The following is a 19,879-nucleotide window of genomic DNA, read 5'->3' on the forward strand; positions in this document are numbered from 1 at the left end:
ATTCTCTTTCCATCACCACAATTGCTCCTCCTTTATCTGCCTGCTCTATCACCACATCATTTCTTTTCTCGATTTTCTTCATCCCTTCCCTTTCTTTCTGACTCAAATTATCTACTTTTCTTTGTTTCCCATTTCTTTTTTCAGTATGACTGCTGTTCTTCTTCTAATCCTGTCTCTAGCTGGTTCTTCTTTTATATGGAGTACTGCTTCTTCAATGTCATATATAACTTCCTCATAATCTACATTTCTTTCTTTAACTTTGAAACCTCTTCCTGGAGATTTGTGGAACATAAGAAGAACAAACTATAAAAGAAAGGGTCATACAAGACTGTAGGAGGAGTGGATTCAAGAAATGCATAAAGGAGACAGGAAGACTACCAAGTTTGAAGGGCTTTCCAAAGATACACAAAGAGGAGATAAAGTTAAGACCAGTAATGAATTGCAGAAACAATATTTTGGAACCTTTGGAAAAGAAATTAAAGAAAGTTATTGAAGTGTTAGTAACACAGCAAGAAAGCAGAGCAGTTAAGAACAGTGAGCAAATAGTAGACCTCATAAAAGGACTTAAGTTAAATGAGATGAAGACGACAATGTTTAGCTTAGATGTAAAAAGTATGTTCCCAAGCATCAAGAGGGGACACGTTTTGGACATTATTAAAAAGAGAATGGGAAAGGAAATTATAGGAGAATGGGATAGTGAAAGGGTAGTGAAGGTGCTGGAAACCATTTGGAATAACGGTTACAGTATAATGGGAGATAAAATAATGTTAATGAGTGAAGGACTGAATATAGGTTCTAGCCTAAGCCCAGCATTGGCTGAATTGGTTATGAATGAATGGGAAAAGAAAGTGATAGAAAAAGGAGGTGACAAAATAATTCTGTTTTGCAGATATGTGGACGATTGTTTTGGCATATGGAAGGGAACAAAGAGGCAGCTCGACATTTTTGCCAAAGAAATACAAGATGAAGAAAGAGGGATTTTATTGGAACTTGAAATAGAAGAAGAAGGCAAGTTAAGCTACCTTGATATATTGATGAAAAGGAAGAGAGGAGAAGAAATTGAAACCGCTTGGCATCAGAAGAAATGTGCAGCAGGGGTATTCTGCCACAAAAGAAGTGATGTAAGTGAGGTGACAAAAAGAAATTTCATAAAGAATATGGAGGACAGAATAACGAAAATATGCACGAAGGAATGTGAAAAAGAAGGCAAAATAAATAGCCTATGGAAACAGCTGGAAAAGAATGGCTATGAGAAGCAGGATAGACTGGACATAAATAGAAGAAGGAAAAAAAGAGGAAGGGGAGAATTGGAAGAGAAAGAAAAAGAGAGGAGGTTTGGAATAAGGAGTATGGGGGAGACCACAGAAAAGATATGCAAAGTGCTTAGGAAAGCGGGCATTAAAACTTACAGGAAGGGAGGGAGAAGCATCTTAGGAATAGCGAAGAATGCAAACAAGAAAAAGGAAAACAGAAGAGGAAGGGATTATCTACGAAGTAAAATGTAAAGAATGTCAGAGTGTGTACATAGGAGAAACGAAAAAGAGACTGAAAGATAGGTTGAAACAACATAGGGATGATGTACGACTTAAGAGAGAGAGAGAAATGCGATATTTAAACACACGAGAGAAACAGGACATGACATAGAGTGGGATGAGGCTAAGCAGCTAGGAAAGGAGAAGAGAATGCTAGTGAGAAAATGGAAGGAAGCCAAGGAAATAGAGAAAAAAGGTGAAGAAGACACAATGAACTGGAATGGGGGACTGAAGTTAAACAAAGAATGGAAGAAAGTGTTAGAAAGAGTGGAAAGGACAAGAGAGAAAGAGGAGAGGAGAAGGGAGAAAATGAAGGAAAAAGAGCGTGAGATATAAATCCCAATCCACATTCTATATGAAAGTATATATTTTTCGCCTTTTAGGTGAAAGTACAGTTCAATAGTGAAAGCCACCTGCTACAAAGTTCCAAAACAACTTTCTAATAGTCTGGAGGGAGTAATGTTTTGTGTATATATAATGCCCTGTTTTTGGTATCTTGTTACTTTTGTACTTGATACAGAGTCTGATGAAGACCTTGCTAGAAGGTTGAAACATTACGTTTAGTTTATGTTTTTAATAAAATAAATTACTGCCTTGGTCAGCATATTTATATTTTTCATAATCATGGAAACAAGGCTTAATGGTGTTATATCTGGGTAAGACTGCAGAATATGGGCTGCTTAGGAGGAACGCGGTTCATAATTTTTTGGTAACGTTTTGTAGTTAGTAATCGGGAAAAGTAAGTTTCAAAGTGCGGAAAAAATTTTTTCTTTACAAAAACCAGAAAAACGTGTCCAGGTTGGGCGGTATTGAAATCGTAGCAGCGAAGGAAAAGGCATATTCCTGCACAAATCTAGTGAAATCAAAAAATGCCTGTGTTGTTAGGTAGCTAGGTTTAGTTTACTTAGCCTAAATAATAATTAGTCATTGTATTTATGCTAATGAAACCTAACCTAACAGGCCTAACCTAACCTTCTAGGCATTCCTCGAAGAAATAATGAAAGAAACTGTGCGTAAACAATATGGACACGAACGAATGGAGAAATGCATTGCTTTTAGTAGCAGGAAAAACATTTTTCATTGTATTTATGCTATTGGAACCCAACCTAACAGGCCTAACCTAACCTTGTAAGCATTCCTCGTCTGAAATAATGAAAGAAACTAAGCGTCTGTGGGTGGAATCCGGAGCGACAAATCAACTCGAATTCCGCAAAACGAAGGGTCTCACTTATCGCACACACTTGAGTGCGTAAACAATATGGATGCGAACAAATGGGGAAATGCATTGCTTTTAGTAGCAGGAAAAACATTTTTTACGGGCAATAATATAATAGTACTCGTAAAAGGAACACCAGAAAATGGAAGTAGAAGGTACGTACTTTCAGTTGATATAAATTTTGTTCGTCTATTTAGAGGGAAAAGGCAGCCCATGTTCTGCAGTGAGACCTGAATCTGTTGTAAAAAAACAGGGGTGACGTCTGGAAATTTGAAGAAAAAAAAAGCCGATTGAAATTTTTTTGGTACTAATCTGATATTCCCCGGACAGATTTCTTCATTTTTACAGAAGAAACTACTTACGGTAATAAGTTCCTGTAGCATTGTCTAACATCTGGAAGGTGTTATGTGTGATGTAACGGATTTCTTCAAATTTAAAAGTTTGGGGCTCATTTGGGGGCAGGTGACTCCGGCCAATTTCTAACATGCCTTTAACAGGGACTCTATAGAGCAGAGCGGAGGCGGGGCCACTTTAGCGGTTGGGGGGTGGTGGTAGGTCAATTACCCCAGGGGTGGAGCCCAGAATCTGTGGGAAATTTGGACTCAAAAATAATTTTTTAGTTTAAATTTCCCACCGATTCCGGGGTGAAATACGTGAATACACCTTAAAGAATGTTCCGCGAAGCAGATAGGTAAGTACAAATGTCAAAAATTGACAAAACAAAGAAGTTATAAGTGTCCTGGGAATATCAGATTTTTACCATTTTTTTATATATATATATATATGCGTAGGTTTACGAACAAAAATGTAATCTCCTTGTCACTGTTTCCAACCACGCCGTTGTTTTACTAGAAAATGATTTATGATGTTCAATTTTAGTACGAACCCTATTTTTTTTGTTGAATTTAGGGGTGAAATGAGAGCTAATGGAACCTAACCTAACCTTGTGTCAATGGTTTGTGGGGCTACTCGTGGATGGTTTTTGGGACTAACGAACAATGTTTCATCAAAATGTACAATTTCCAGACGTGACCCCTGGTTTTTTACAACAGATTCGTGATTAGGAGGCCAAAATTAGTTAGTATACCAAAAATTAACAAATTACAGAGGCTAACGTCAATGGTTTGTGGGGCTACCCGTGGATGGTTTTTGGGACTAACGAACAATGTTTCATCAAACTGTACAATTTCCAGACGTGTCCCCCGGTTTTTTACAACAGATTCGTGATTAGGAGGCCAAAATTAGTTAGTATATCGAAAATTAACAAAATTAGAGACTTTCTCTATATTGTCAATTCTTACCTATTTTCGTGTAAAAAGCATAATGGCACCTTCAACTATCTTCCGCAATATACAATTCCTAAGTACAAACTATGAGAAACACAAAATATCTGATTTTAATGTGTGTCAGATATAACGAACTGTTACCTTGCCATTAGATAAGGTATAATATATTTGCGGTGGTATCGTTTGTTCACAGTCAATGTGGGATCATGATACATTTGTGACTTGCATCTCCTTATTTCTTATTATTTATTGAAGTAAGGGAAGAAATCCGTTTTGACTAAACGGAAGTATTACCAAGTAAAGAATTTTGAAGGCCATAGGTAGCATGCAGTTTCTATTATCTATCAGTATTGAGTTACTAAAGTTAAAAGATTGATTGACTTGCGAAGATGGGGATGAGTGATGATATGATGAAATTGATGAATGGACACTCACAAACATCCATACCCAGGCCGGGTTTCGAACCTAGGACCCCTGAGGTCATAGTGCGATGTGCCAACTACTCCTCCACGGGGGCCGACTAACTAAAGTTAGAGTTATTATCAAAACGCAACACATACCCCACAGAAGATGTTAAGGAGTTATTAACAAAACACAACACAAACGCCACAGAGGATTTTATTGGCGGGAGTCCAAATACCAGAGCCTCGGTAGTCTGCAAAATGCAGTCCAGGCTGTCCTATGTGGAAGATGGGTACTATGGGTGTCTTCACAGCCACCCTGCATTAAATGTCATCTATATAAATAATATGATGGCCAACCAGCATAACAGCATGCGCTGCAGAGACAGAATATGATTTTATTCTGTTTTGGTTCACTGTAGAAATGTAAAACTTCCTTGCATTATTCTTTTGCAGACAGAGTTGGCTACTTTATGCTCGGCTATGATAATCGAGACTGGACTGTTTAAATGGTTTAGAATACTTGTATTTTTTCTTCATATAACATATTAAACATTCTTGTCATTATTTTTTCCCAATATGTTATGCTCCTGTATTTTTTCTTCATATAACATATTAAACATTCTTGTCATTATTTTTTCCCAATATGTTATGCTCCTGAGCATTTTGCACTAAATATTATTGCTTTCAATTGAATATGAAGAGACACTGTTGAAATTAAACTTTTCTTTCAAAATAGCTCTGCTTTTTTTTCTGCTTCTGTAGTTTACATTGTCTCTATAGACTATGGAAACTTAAGCCCACATAATTATGTATAGACAAGACATATAGAACTGTACTCCACAAGATATTAGTGTACTGGTTTCTTTATACTGCTGTAGCTGCAAACTATCTGCTCGGGTTGAATTCTCACTAGTACTAGCTACACTAACTGCATTTCACAATCAAGGAATGACAGTTCTGATGCGACAAGCTTGGCATCAAACTAAGAAATCGTGTGTGGTGACCTTGAGGGAGATTTCAGACCAAAGAGGCAGGAAACAAAGTGACAAGCAACATGAGACCCTTCACTCTGCGAATGAACATTCACCATCAACATACCGAAGTGACATGCTGCACAATTTTAAGAAAACTGCTCTGGGTGACATGCAAGTATAAATGACAAATAACAGACAAACATCCATGTCTTAGAGTCAGTTTACACATCTAATTAGCTCAGATCATCATGCATTTGAATTGGGATTGGACCTACAGTTGAAAGTGGGATCTAAACCAGTATGTGTTTCCACCAGCTATTGAACCTGGGACCCCTTGATTAAAAGGCTATGATGTTACCACTATGCCATCATGGAAGCTCACCAATCCTAGATGCATCCGAGTGCATAATAAAAACTCCTTGGATTAGTGTAAACTGGCTGTTATGCAGAATTTCCACCCTACACCCCTGCTTTTGTAGCATCGTTTGCAAACCACTTCACCACGGTTGTCAGCATATTGTCAACTTCTCAATGGGAACTACTACCATTTTGTTTTATTTATTTGTGACTGGTTGAAGTTCTCTATCAGAGTGCTGCAGGCAGAGGATTTTGCCTGGGCACCAAACAATTTGTGAATAATGCTTCAAGAGGCAAAACAAACAGTATACGCTTGAAGCCCAGTTATACACGTAATACTACGTAAAAAAAGTACCCAGAATTTGTGAATAAAACACAAAATATGTGGTTAATCAACATCATTTATTTTGTCACCTTCAAAATAGGCCCCATCAGATGCAACACACATATGCCAACGCTTAACCCAGTCTTCAAAACACTTTTCAAATGCAGAAGACTGTAATTTCCTTTAATGGATTCAATTGATTCAAAACGCTTTCCCCGACACCCGATGGAGGCACATAGTGATTCGGATCCCACTTTAAACTATAGGTCCAGTCCCGATTAGCCTTACTGTACATAAAGTGGACTTAAAACACCAAATCAACCAAGCCTTCCCCAAAGTGGTAACTTGAGTCATGGAGAGAGAAAAAAATCACACGAAGTCAGCCATTTCTGGAGAATATGGGGCTTGGGTGAGGACATGTGTTGAGTTTTTGGCGAAAAACTTGCGAACAAGAGTTGACGTGTGCGACGACACATTGTCGTGGTGCAAAATCCAAGAATTGTTTTTCCATCACTTTGGTCTTTTCCAGCGAACATTCTCACGCAGACGCCTCATAACACTCACATGAAACTCTTTATTCACAGTTTGTCCTGCTGGAAGGAATTCTGAGTGCACACCACCACAATAATCATGGCCTTAATTTTTAAGCAACTTTGGCACAGTTTTTTGGGGTTTGGTTCATTTTTGAAGTGCCATTCCGAAGATTGTTCACCTTTTTGAATGTCATACTCATACACCCATGTCTCATCACCAGTTATGATGCGTTTCGTGAAGGTTGAGTCACTAGAGGATCGTGAAATCATGTCTTCAGCAACATCCCTGCAATGTGTTTTTTGCAGGAAATTCAGGTCCTTCGGAACAAGTCGTGCCACGATGCGTTTCATGCCTAACACGTCAGGCAAAATGTTATGAATGGATATATGTGATATGCCAAACTCACGAGCCACCTTTCTCACTCTCACGCGCTGGTTTTCAAGCTCCATTGTCCTTATTTTTCCTATGTTTTTGTCAGTCGTCGACCAGAACGGGGCTAATCAGCAACAACTTCTCTGCCTTCTTTGAAAGCCTTGTACCATGTATACGCTTGTGTTTTTGACAGACACGAATCACCAAAAGCCTTTTGCAGCATTTCAACGATTGAGCACACGACAGTCCGTTGGCAACACAAAATTTCAAACAAATTCTTTGCTCGATATTTGTCTCCATTCTGCATATTGCAGGACACTCGTCAACACAACTAACGTAAACAGCTGCTGTGCACAAACTGATGGATGGATTAATCTACCCCTCTGCATGGTCATTCAGTAGTGCTGCCATCCTACGGACAAAATGATTTCTTGATACCTCCAATGTGGGACTTTTACCAGCCAAATTCCAGGTACTTTTTTAACTGAAGATATAACCATAATTTGTCTGTGGTAGTGGGTCCTCAAATAAGAATCATGAAGTGAAATACACAGCAAAATTGAGTGAACATAGTCATCATCTCAATGTAGTTTAGTTTATTTACCAATACACGCTCGAGTGAACGAAAGTGGTTCCTTCCATGCAGTACTCTACTCTTTATAGTTCCTTCCAGCAATAAAAATGTCTGTAAACTAATCACATTTTGGATTATCTTTAATGATCATTGGTTGAACAGTTGTGAAAATTTGACCATAAATGTTTAACACTGAAGGTAGGAAAATCAAGATTGTTAATTGCAATTGAGATATAATTTTTACTAACTTTCCAGTAATTTTTTCATAAATTCTGTGTGTATCATAAGCCATTTCTAATATATGAGATACATATGTATAATATGAGCTATATTGTCAAAAAAAAATTCTTGGAAAGAACACGCATTTGATAGAAATCTTTGCTTTTGTGGTAATAGTGGTTTTTTGAAAACTCCGCAATTTTTATTTTTGTGTAAAACATACATTGGTATGAATGCAAATCACGAGTATGCCAGAGAGGAAATGATTGACGCTTTTATCTGTATTTGCAGGTGAACTCAAAAGAGATTGTTCAGCAGCTCTGTCAAGATGCATACTCATTTAGGAACACAAAAAAATATCCAGAGGCTGTTCTGAAAAAAGCTGCTCAGAGTATGGGTCTTGAACCAGCTGGTGCTGAAAAAGTATGTTATAATGTGTTTTTTTTCTCATTGTTTAGAGTAGAACTTTTTTAAATGTGTTTGTGAACTCTTGCACACTGGTAGCATCGCATTATATTCCTACTTTTATATTGTTGCATGTTAATTGTAACATAATTCTCTCATTCATTCAATAATAATAATTGTGCAGGGACAAATTAAAAGCAGAAATACATTTTTCAATCATTATAGTCATGGAATAATTACAAAATAAACCAGTTCACCTAAGCATAAATATAAATAAAATATTTTATTAAAATTTTTAAGAAAATTACAAAATGTTATTTGTTAAAAAAAAATATGTATCAAAACTTTAATGAGTAAGAAAACTAAACATAAATGAGATGATTTGACTAGATAATGTTACTGTACACACCTACATATTACAATTTTAAATCATCTATTTCTAGTATTGTCCTTATCAGGTTGTTAGTACAAACACTGTAGTCCACAGTAGAATCACTTGTGTTAATGGTTATATGTAGTTGACTGCACATTCATTATAAAGCTTTACATAATATAGGGTCCTCTGTGTGATATGAGTGTTTCACCACACTCTTTTTCCAGGTTCTTCAGTGTCTGGGAAGTTTTGGAAGCCAGGCTGTGTACGAAGGTTGGGAGAGGCCCGACCAGGTGCTGCCTTCTCTACCATCCCATTTGCCCCCTGAAGTGGCACAACAACTGGCTGGCATTCTTGTGCAAGCATTATCAGAATGGCGTAGTCATGCAATTGTAAATCAAGTGTCCCCACCAAGGTTGGTCGATTTCTCTTGCCAGGTGTGCACAAAATCTCCAATAGACAATGTTGCTGGATCCAATACCACAGCCAGTTGCCATCTGCATCTGAAGGTATGTACTGCTTTTGTAGGAAATAGTGTTCAAATTAAACTGTTGCTTTACTTTGCATTTCTTTGGAATACAAATCATTACTGGTTCAATTGCACCAGTTTTTTTTTCTTTTCACTGCACCTGAAAAATTATAGTAATAGGTGTCAGTAATATATATTTTTCAGTAATCTTCATGCAATAATCTTGTAACATGTTAATATTCATGCAAATGTTATTTCTGCATTTTATGATAATTTTGCTAAAGGAATATATCCTATAGTTTTCTTGCCAGAGGGGTAAGAATATTTTTGAAGTGACAATTGAGGGGTCTAGTGAGAGAGGGAGCTATGCCACTTTGACAAGAAATGGAAATAAATTGAGTTTTCTAAAGCATTGTGTTGAGTCATAATTTGTATAACAAAGGGTATTTTTTTTTCTGAACATATTCTTAGGTAAATTATTCAAAAGGAAAAATATAAATTTCAATATAAATACCATTTATTATGAACATGTGTGGTATATTGTTGTAGTATACCCATGTGGAAAAATCAATTTAGCCTGTCAAATACTTTGAACAAGGCTTAAATACTTTTGCCCGAGTGTAAATCATGTTCACAGGGTTACATATGATCTATATAAAGACAACTTCATATGTCTTCTGGAGAATCTCCACTGTCCATTGTTTCTGTGGATTTTAGTGTTTGGTAAACACCATGAAAAACTGGAGGAATATAAGGCATTATTGCCATGAGATCTTTTAACTTCAGGGCTGATATTAAACCTAGCACCGGTTACTGCAACACAACCTCTGCCACTCCTATTGCAGACACCATCAGTAAGTGGCATAGCTCCTTCTCTCACTCAAAATGCTGATGAGGACGTATTCAGGAACTCAGAAAATCTGCTCCAGAACAAGCGGGAGCTATGCCACATGGTTGTAGTTCACATGATAGATGACAGATGGTAGGAGAAGACTGAAAATGGCAAAAAATAAAATTTTCAAGATTTGTGGCATAGCTCCCTTTCTCACAAGACCCCTCAATTGATGTATATGTCCAACATCATTGCTGACCATATCAATATTTCTCTTATTTACGTGTACATCATATGATCAGCTGTATCAAACAATGGCACATTGAAAGTTTATTTGAGGTTTTGAATAAAAAAATATTTTTAATTTCCCTACAATGTCAAAATAACAGTTGAAGGGCTCAGGGGTAAAACATGGTAAGTAACATTTTGGTCATTATTTAGTTTCTTAAGCAGAAATATTATTAGAAGCTATATTATATTGTAGATAAATTGGTTTCGTGCTGTGTTTACCAATCAGCATTTCCACACTCCAAATACCGTACCGTGTCTGAGTGTGAAATTCTTGTCAACCTGTACTGTTTTAATTTCCACCATGACAGTTCATTCATCTAAATTTCTTCTTGATTTTTTTTTCCTTTCAGTTGCAAGATACCAAAACAGTTCTTAGTGGCCAACCTGAAATATCCAATGTCACAGTAGAATTATCAAAAGAGACTATAGTCAATTTGTTGGATGGTCTTAGGAAAATCCGAGACCAGCTTTCAGTTGTTGCTAGCAGAAAATGAATAATTGTACAACCAACCTTGGTAGTGTAGTGTAATTTGAATTGTGTGCGAGAAGTTACGAACGTTTTTCTATAATGTGGATTTGAAGACTGGCTATTCCATGGAGAATGTATGTGCATTATATGTACCCCACTGTGTAAAATGTTATATTTTCTTTGAGCTTGTGTATACACTTTATTACATTTTTTAAATATGATGTAAGATGAAATGAATGTGGAATAAATTGCCTTGTTGTATTCTTTATATTTTTTTTTCTGTATTTAAACTAGAAACATCAAGAGATTAAACTCGAGCTTTTAATGACATCTGTATCATTTGATTCAACTTTTAAAAAAATGTCAATGACATGAATATTTTGAACCCCCTCTCTCAGTATAATAGAAATTATTAGTGATATGAGTGTTAAGTTAAAATCTCCCGTGTACAAACTAAGAATATAAATGAACACCTCAAGCATGGCTAATTAGTTAAGATAGTTGTCAACCTTACGGAAGGTTGTAGATTCGAATCCACTGAGGAAGTTGCTTTTTTCCATATATTTCCCCTCCACTCTTTGCATGATAAAGGTACTGTAAGTGTATGGGTAATATGTTTGAATAAGATTCTCTTAAAACAAACTTTTCTACTTTTGATATATCAATCGCAAACATTTCAATAATTTTCAGACTCAAATCACTTACAATAATTGCTAAGGTATAGGGCATTGTTTAATTTTCTCAGGATGAGCGATAGCTATATATTTACCACTGCCTGGAACCCCGATTTTACGTTTTTCAGGGGACCAAACTCAACAAAACTTAAAATGGTGGAAAATTTCATCATGTTTTGCTATGTTGGGACCATCAAGATTGAACGTATAATGTGGAAAATGTAAAATCTGTGTTCTGCTGTATTTACCAGCACCAGGTGGCAGCAATTAACATGATACATCACTTCTATATGTATGACATACTTGAATTACAAAACAATACATCCATTGCTACTACTTTTAACAAGTGTAAAATAAAAATGTATTTGTTTTCCCTCTGTGTAACATGGGATAGATCTTAAAGATCTCTTCAACCACTGCTTTTTGCTGATATATTTCACTTTTACATGTAATAAAGACAACATGTTGCATAAATTCCTTTTTTCTCCAAAAATAGGGGACAGATATTATATGTCCTCAAAGAGTGGTCTTTTGTAGTTTCTCCTGCAAATCCATCATCCATAGGGACAATGCTAGAAGTAAAATTCCAGAACATTTCATAAGCTTGCAACACTGACGTTCTTATATATGGTTTATGTCAGATGAGTGTGAGGGCCATGGAACAAGAAGGGAGTCATCTTGTGAAGCATGTCTAATCCAATGACCAAGAAGTTCAGAATTGAGGTAAGCATGGATGCCCTCATGGAAATGTGGGGGAGCCCCATCTTGTTGAAAAATGAAGTCCGTACTATCTTCCTACAATTGTGGCATTAGCCACTGTTGTAGCATGTCTAAACTGTAAATCACCAACCCTGAGACCTTCTGTAAACAAACCGTCTCACTGATTTGATGTATCACTGAACACGGAGACCTTCCTGCACACATAGAACTCGCCATGTTGAAAGTGGCACTACTTCCTTGCTGTTCACATGATTATTTTTAGAAAATAACCAATGTTATAAAATATCATTATGTACACAAATCTCTAAGCTCATTGAAAGTTACAATGCATATTCCTACAAAAATGTTCACACTTATCTTGCCTTGCCATTTCACCAAGTTATTTTACGAAGTGCACTATATTTGGCGGAACAAAAATCGTTATTAGGATGCTTGTCAAAGTTTCCAACTGCAATAAATTTACGAACTTTCTTTGTCTTGTTTTGATCATCAATATATTTATTGGACTTACAGCATTGCATATGGCTGGTATGCCCATTATATATTTTATTTACATAAGATACAATTTACATAAAATCTACACAAATTTCAAATACACTCCTATATCATTTTGTCTAAAAAATTGCAAGTAAAATATATTCAATTTGCATCCAAGAAAGAAGCCAAATTTATGGGAAATGATTACTGGTGCAAAGAGTTAACCATAAAGGTGAAGCAATTAAGTACAAAAGAAAGAGCATTGGGTTTAAAGTGAGACGTCATTTGCGGCAGCGTATCCCATACTACAAATTGGCCGTTGTTTTACCTTACGTAATGAATCCTGTAACAACGCTGGATAACGGGGTCGATAATGTGTGGATAACGTATCGCTAAATACAGTCTCCAAAATTTAATGTTCGAACTCTCTCTCCACTACAGAAATCTCTCGACAATCTAAGATTTAACACTTTATCAAGAGCTTCCTATCTCCTCGTTTAAATTTAATACTAAATCCTACCACCAAAATTTTCATGCAAATTTTAGACTTAGCCTAATGTTGATATTGAAGAGTGGATATTGCCTCCTCCAAAAAATTAATTCTCTGTCTGCACACCAGAATTTCCGCAACAGTCTAAGACAATAGTAATACACAAGAATTGAATACCCCCCCTCAATTTAATGCTCAATCCTCTTCTAACTAAAATACACGCCATAATCTGAGACCTAGAGTTGAATACTGCCTCCCCCAACCAGGGTGCAAAATCCTTGGGGGAAAGGGGGGGAATTCCCCCCATCAACGATTTTGTCCTGAAATCCCCACCACCAAACTTTTCCAGGGGGGGTTGTTCTCACAACAAACATAAACAATTAGTTTGGGAGTCGAATATACTTTACTGGAATAGTATTAAAAACACATACAAAGAAAGGTCAAGGAAGAGTTTCATCTGTAAGGACACTTAACCCAGCAATCCCCAGAATACAGAAGTTAGTCCGACTTGTTATTTCTTCTCCATTTCTCATCGCCTATCGTCAACTACCGCAAAGTATATAAATACATTAATAAAACACGAAATAGCATTTAGATGTGAATTTTATGCAGAAAACTATATATTTTTTAATCTCTCTTAATTTTTGCACCTCACCTTAGTCACGGAAATCATTCGTCATAACATCATAATCTTCAATTTGCAATCGAATTTTAAATGAAGGACAGTCTATAAAATATATTGTATATTTTATAATATAATTTGATTATTTAATAATTGACACATATTTATTTATAAAAACATTATACATACATACATACACCCCCTCCCCCCACACACAAACATTATAGTGTCTGTCTGCTCCATCCCCCCAACCAATGTGACGTGATTTTGCACCCTGTCCCCAACGTTTAACCGTTATGCTCATGTCTGTTTGTGTTTGTGTGTATGTGTTGTGTGTATGTGTGCGTAAGTATATAGAATTCAGTTTTCGGTGTCCTGCAGGTTCTAAATACATCACTTCTGCTGGCTTGGTAAGTGAATCTCCAATTTCCAAAAAATTGTGTTTGGTAGACGTAGCGACAAATGTTAATTTTCTTTATTTATTATCTTCTCATTCCCAATGGCTCAAACTGATATTCTGGTGGATGTAAATCTGGCAACGCCCCCACCCGGTGCTTCTGTAGAACTTGAAAACCTGCCCCCCTCCTCTTCAGTTGCCATTAACCTCCCCCCTACCCCCTCCCAGCAGCAGACCGTAAACTCGCTTCCTAACCCCTCAAATTGTTTGCCCGCCGGCAACACCGACGTCGACATTTTTCAGTCAATTAAGAAATATCTGCATTTCCCCAGCAAGCGACGACCTTCGCTCCCTAACCCCGGTGTCACAAATGGGCGACCTACCTTCTGGACCGCAGCTGAACCTCCCCTCGGGCAGTCTCAACGTCATCCACATCAATGCACAAAGCATTCTCGCGCATCTCCTTGAAGTCCAAAATATTGCCCAAATAAACAAACACGTGCATGCTCTGCTCGTGTCGGAAACATGGCTGAAGGAGAGCCTTTCGAGTGAACTGATGCACCTTCCAGGTTTTCGTCTATTCAGAAGAGACAGGATCAGGAAGAGGGGCGAGGGAGTGGCAATTTATCTACACGAAGATATTCCTGCCAAAATCCTTTCGGAATCACCCGGCGACTACAACCGATCTTCCGAATATATAATTATGGAAACTACCATCTGTCAACAGAAACTCCTCCTTGCCGTAGTCTATCGACCACCTACCACTCGCCTCGAAAACTTCGAAAACGATATCGCAACATTTCTACCAAAATATTCTCACGCAATTGTTTTGGGAGACATGAATATCGACCTGTACACCACCAAAGAGGAGGCTATGCAATTCCGCGATACGTTCTCAGCCTTAAATCTTACAATCTGTCACCTAAATCCAACCCACGGACGAAAATCGCGTAACGAGCCACGGTCAAATTCCGGTACCTGGCATTTCCTATCATAATTTAATTTACGTATCATATAACATCCACGTTCCAAAATTTAAGCCTAAACAAGTATCTTACAGGGACAAAAAACGTTGACGAAACCCACTTGAACGAAGACGCTGCACTCGTTCCATGGCACATAATTAGCACGTTACCAACAGTGGACGAGCAAGTTCACCTGTTAAATACATTTATTCTTGAACTGTTCAATAAACATGCTCCCGTCAGAAAGAAACGGGTCTCACGTCCCCCTGCCCCCTAGCTGACGGACGACGTACGTCGACTTATGGTCATGAGAGACAGAGCTTACACCAAATACAGAAATGATGTAAAAAAAGGTGACTCTAGCACATGCAGCTTCGAAAATTATAGAACCCTGAAGAACCGCTGCAATCAGGAGGTAAGAAAAGCCAAGTGCCAATTCGCATACGAATTGCTCAACCACCAAAATAAACCGGACATTCTATGGAAAAAGTTGAAAATTCTAGGTGTTGGGAAACAGAAAAAGGACGACTACATTTCTAAGTTTGCACCAGATGTACTGAATAATCATTTTTGAGACTATTGAAAATAATGTTAAACGTGAAACTATTTGGAACATCGCAACGCACTCCACAAATTTTGCTTTTCCTGGATTTCACCGGAACACGTTAGAAAATCTTTACTTAAGATAAAATCGTCGGCCGTAGGAGTAGATGAAGTTTCCATTCTCGTGATCAAAAAAATCCTCCACCATGTCCTTATTCCCATCACGGACATATTCAATTTCTCCTTGCTTTCTGACACATTTCCGTCACTTTGGAAACTCGCCCAGGTATGCCCTATACCTAAAACAAGCAACGAAATCAATTTAAACAATTTTAGACCAATCAGCATCCTCCCAGCTCTGTCTAAGGCTCTAGAACATCTTATTAGTGGTCAAACCTGTGACTTTCTAGCACGAAATAACCTAATAAACCACTTTCAATCTGGGTTCCGTAGCAACCACAGCACATGCACGGCTCTCGTCAACGTAACCGACGACATGAGGTTAGCTATGGACAATCGACAACTTACAATCCTTGTTCTTCTCGATTTTACCAAAGCTTTCCAAACCATTAATCACGAAATTTTACTCACAAAACTATCATCCCTATTCAGCTTCTCGAACTCTACGGTTAACTGGTTCCGTTCCTACCTGTCTGGACGTCAACAATGTGTCGTCGACCCACATCGAAGATCATCCTGGAAAAGCATCCCCTGCGGCATCCCTCAAGGCACCATACTGGGCCCCCTCCTGTTTACACTGTATATTAACGACCTCCCGTCGGTGCTTAATCACTGTAGGTATCACATCTATGCCGACGACTTTCAATTATACTTTTCTTTCCCTCCTCAACAAATATTGAATGCAACCGAACGTGTAAACAACGACCTGAAAAAAATCAACAAGTGGTCTGTAGACCACGGCTTGCATGTCAACCCGACCAAAACCCATTGTATGCTCGTAGGCTCCCCAAAGATTCTGAACAGAATTGACGAATTAAATCTCCCTAATCTTACGGTCAACGATAAACACTTGCCTCTCTCTACCACGGTTAAAAATCTGGGAATTACGCTAAACAATAATCTTACCTGGAGAGAACACGTAAACTCCGTGTGTAAAAGAGCTTTCGGTGCACTACACTCTCTACCGGTTTAAAAACATCCTCCCCGAACGTATAAAAACCAAACTTGTCCAATCTCTTGTTTTTCCTATTATTGATTACTGTGACACTGTTTACTCGGACGTTAATCGCGAGCAAGCTAAACGCCTTCAGTGAATCCAGAATGCCTGCGTCCGCTTCGTTTTCGACATAAAATATTCCAAACATTTGACACCGTATTATGCGAAGATGCGAAGGTCGAGTGGCTGAAATTAAGTGATAAACGGATTTACCACAAACTTGTCCTACTGTACAAAGCCCTAGAAATAATAAAAGATCCAAAATACCTTTCCAGGCGGTTTCAATATCTTTCGGACTTTCACTCCCGCAACACCAGATCACGTGAAAAATCTCTGTTATCCATCCCTATCCACAGATCTAACTTCTATGCCAATTCATTTACCGTTACCTCCAGGACACTGGAACAGACTGCCCCCCGAAATCCAAGCCTCCTCAGTTGTAACATTCAAAAGACAATTAAAATTATACATGCTAAACAATTGGACCTAGATTAAATTCCTAGAAAGAAATACGTTATACATTTAGCCCACGATATATGCTTTCTATGTAGTTACTTGTGTGTTTGTGTGTGTGTGTGTGTGTGTGCATGTAGAAACTGTATTGCTTTTAAGCTACATTTTTTCATTGTGTTAGTAAAAATAATGAGCAATGTACATAATTAATGCTTAATCCAGGGCTTGACTGCTCGTATTCAAACTGTATTGCTTTCATTTTTAGTTTCATTTTACTTTCATTACTTTATTTTTCTTTTATTATCTTATTTTTCATTTATCTTTTTTAATTTTTTAATTGTATACAATTTACTGCAAAGAAAAAAATGATCCCTGTAATTAATGGTTAAGTGGAAGAGAAGGCATTAATGCCTTAACTTCACCATGTAAACAAATTCATAAATAAATAATAAATAAAGAATCGCTCCCCAGAACACACATGTCAATTAAGGTCTAACATTATGTAAGAGTTGGATATTCCCCCCTCCTTTTCGATAATACCCTTAAACACTTTCTTTTCTTCATCTAATGGATTAAATATGGTGCATTTAAGGTGTAAAATGTTTACATATATTTTGGAAAATATATAAATGTTGAATTTTATATTATTTGAAGGGAAAAAATCCCCCCCAAAACTTCGATGGTGCAGCCTGCACCACAATCCCCCCCCCTTCCTGTGGGCACCCCTGATCACACGAACATTGTAAGATGACAGTGGAGTTACTTCAGCCCAATCACCAAGTACTATGATACATTTAGTAAATCATTTATTAAAAAAGGATTGGTAAGAAAATAATATTTACAGAAATAAATAAAAAAACAATGACTTACATAATATCAAAAAGTCTTGTTTTTGACTTCAATCTTCTTCCTTGTTAGTTGCTGCTGTTGATACATGTAGTCTCGGTAATCTGTGCTCCAGCACAACATCATGTACAGGGTCCAGATCATAGCAAGCAGAACCCTATCCAACCTGTGAAAAAAAAAAAGAGAAATCTCTGGCTGTAAATGAAATGCATATTTACTGATCCAGGCAAAGGTGCACTACGATATTATCTGTCATAAAGTGGTAGCAAGCATCATGTGCATAACCAATTAGCGGATGGGGGTCTTGACTTTACCTGGATTTACACCTCCCCCCTGAATTGGAATATATCACTTCACATATACATAAATAATTTGTACATAACAGCCCATGAACTTACACCTCTACAAAAATTATCTTCCTAGTTACACTAATGGCAAGCACCACATTATCCTTTTTGTATTTTTATTGGCATTTTAAAGCTGATGGCAGCAAAGTAGTCCAGTCAAGGTCACCTGCTTTCGGAGTTTCCCCTTGCCTCCTCCACACCCCTGCCCCTTCAGGCTTGCCCCACTTGTTCCAAGCTCAGTTGACACTTCGCGTGTTGCACTATGATTTTGTTTTTGCTGGTGTTTTGTGTAAGGGTTATTTGGTTTTGTATTTATGATGAGTGATTTTGAGGAGCAGCATTCTACGTGTGATACATTAGCCAGTGGAAGTCATGGTGGTGTACGTACCGAATGGACATTAGAAAACAAAGTAAAATAATCATTGCAATTGTTTACAAGTTTTTCAAGAATGTTACCTAGAACAAAGCAGGCATTTACTTTAATGTAGTAGTGGCTTCTCTCTCTCTTTTGTCAAGAATTCTTTCCTCTTTTGTTTATTCAGTCGGAGTTGTTGCTTTCAATAATTACCTATAGCTTAGTGTGAATATATTTTCTTTGTTGTTAAAAGCACCCTTCACCAATGTCATCTAATCATTCATCCTCATCATCGCAATTGTTCAAAAGTGGCAGAAAAGCTATGCTAAGTAACACAAATACACAAAAATTAAACCAGTTACTGTAGTAGTCTTCACTTTCATTGGCATATTTTTGTAGAAGCCTACTAAAAGTTGATTGATATTGGATGTAGTGGCTAAAGTATGAATGTATGTTTCATGTTTTCTTTATTTTCAACATCGTACCCCCTAAATTTCATTCTGTACTCAGTCAGCACCCCTCCACAGTTAGAGAGAGATAGTGATGATTCTTTCTGTGGACGAGGTCCAGTCTCAAATAGCCTTTCTGTGCATAAAGTGGACTTAAAAATTACACTCTGTGATTATCTGAAATGATACATGTTAGTGTTAGAAAAAAAAGCTATCAAAGAGTTAACTCTAAACAATTAATACATTATCAGGAGAGTTCTAATTGTTCATGTCCTCAAGGTTGTCCAATTCAAAAGGAATCTATTGTAATATACGTATATTATGAAATTTCTGAGCTCCTTAAGTATCTCCAAAACTACTGCAAATTTATGAGAAAAGCAGTTTTCATTAAGAGTGTCTTACCTGAATCAACAATCAATCTGGGGTTACTTTAACCTTTAGAGGGCAGATGGGATCCATGTCTTCCCACCGTGTGTATTGCCAAATAGACAGCTGGGAGATATATATATATATATATATATATATATACCTTCCCAGCACCACATAACAGCAATTAATGTGCTATTTCTTCAAAACTATATGCCATTTCAGTTGTTTTCTTTGTTCAGTTGTATACACATGAAAGTATGACAGATTCAAATGTCAAAAACAATATATCTATTGTTACTGGTATTAACAAGCACAATTCAAAAATGTATTTGTTTTTACTCACAGTATTATTATTTATTGATT

At 37.2% G+C, this 19,879-nt stretch overlaps 2 protein-coding genes across 4 annotated transcripts in view; one reads left to right on the plus strand and one right to left on the minus strand.

The window, feature by feature from the left end:
* The window catches only part of LOC145990963 (COMM domain-containing protein 9-like), a 13,385-nt gene extending 2,487 nt beyond the window's left edge, over window positions 1-10,898 (plus strand). Inside the window, exons 2-4 of one of the 2 annotated variants that reach the window (XM_083126548.1) lie at window positions 8,085-8,216; window positions 8,799-9,080; window positions 10,514-10,898. In XM_083126548.1, the coding sequence (XP_082982674.1) occupies window positions 8,085-8,216; window positions 8,799-9,080; window positions 10,514-10,657 (558 nt within the window). In that variant the 3' untranslated portion in view covers window positions 10,658-10,898. Of the gene's footprint in view, window positions 1-8,084; window positions 8,217-8,798; window positions 9,246-10,513 lie in introns of those variants that run through there. The other variant, XM_083126547.1, reaches the window with a different exon arrangement.
* Window positions 9,071-19,879, minus strand: part of LOC145990962 (nurim homolog) — a 32,863-nt gene continuing 22,054 nt past the window's right edge. For both annotated transcript variants that reach the window (XM_083126544.1, XM_083126545.1), the window contains exons 5-6: window positions 18,021-18,162; window positions 9,071-9,200 (exon numbers count right to left, since the gene is read on the minus strand). In XM_083126544.1, coding sequence (XP_082982670.1) covers window positions 18,027-18,162 — 136 coding nt within the window. In that variant the 3' untranslated portion in view covers window positions 9,071-9,200; window positions 18,021-18,026. The remainder of the gene's footprint in view (window positions 9,201-18,020; window positions 18,163-19,879) is intronic.

This window comes from Lepisma saccharinum, chromosome 8 (assembly GCF_977018435.1).
Source record: "Lepisma saccharinum chromosome 8, izLepSacc3.1, whole genome shotgun sequence".
Lineage (NCBI taxonomy): Eukaryota > Metazoa > Arthropoda > Insecta > Zygentoma > Lepismatidae > Lepisma > Lepisma saccharinum.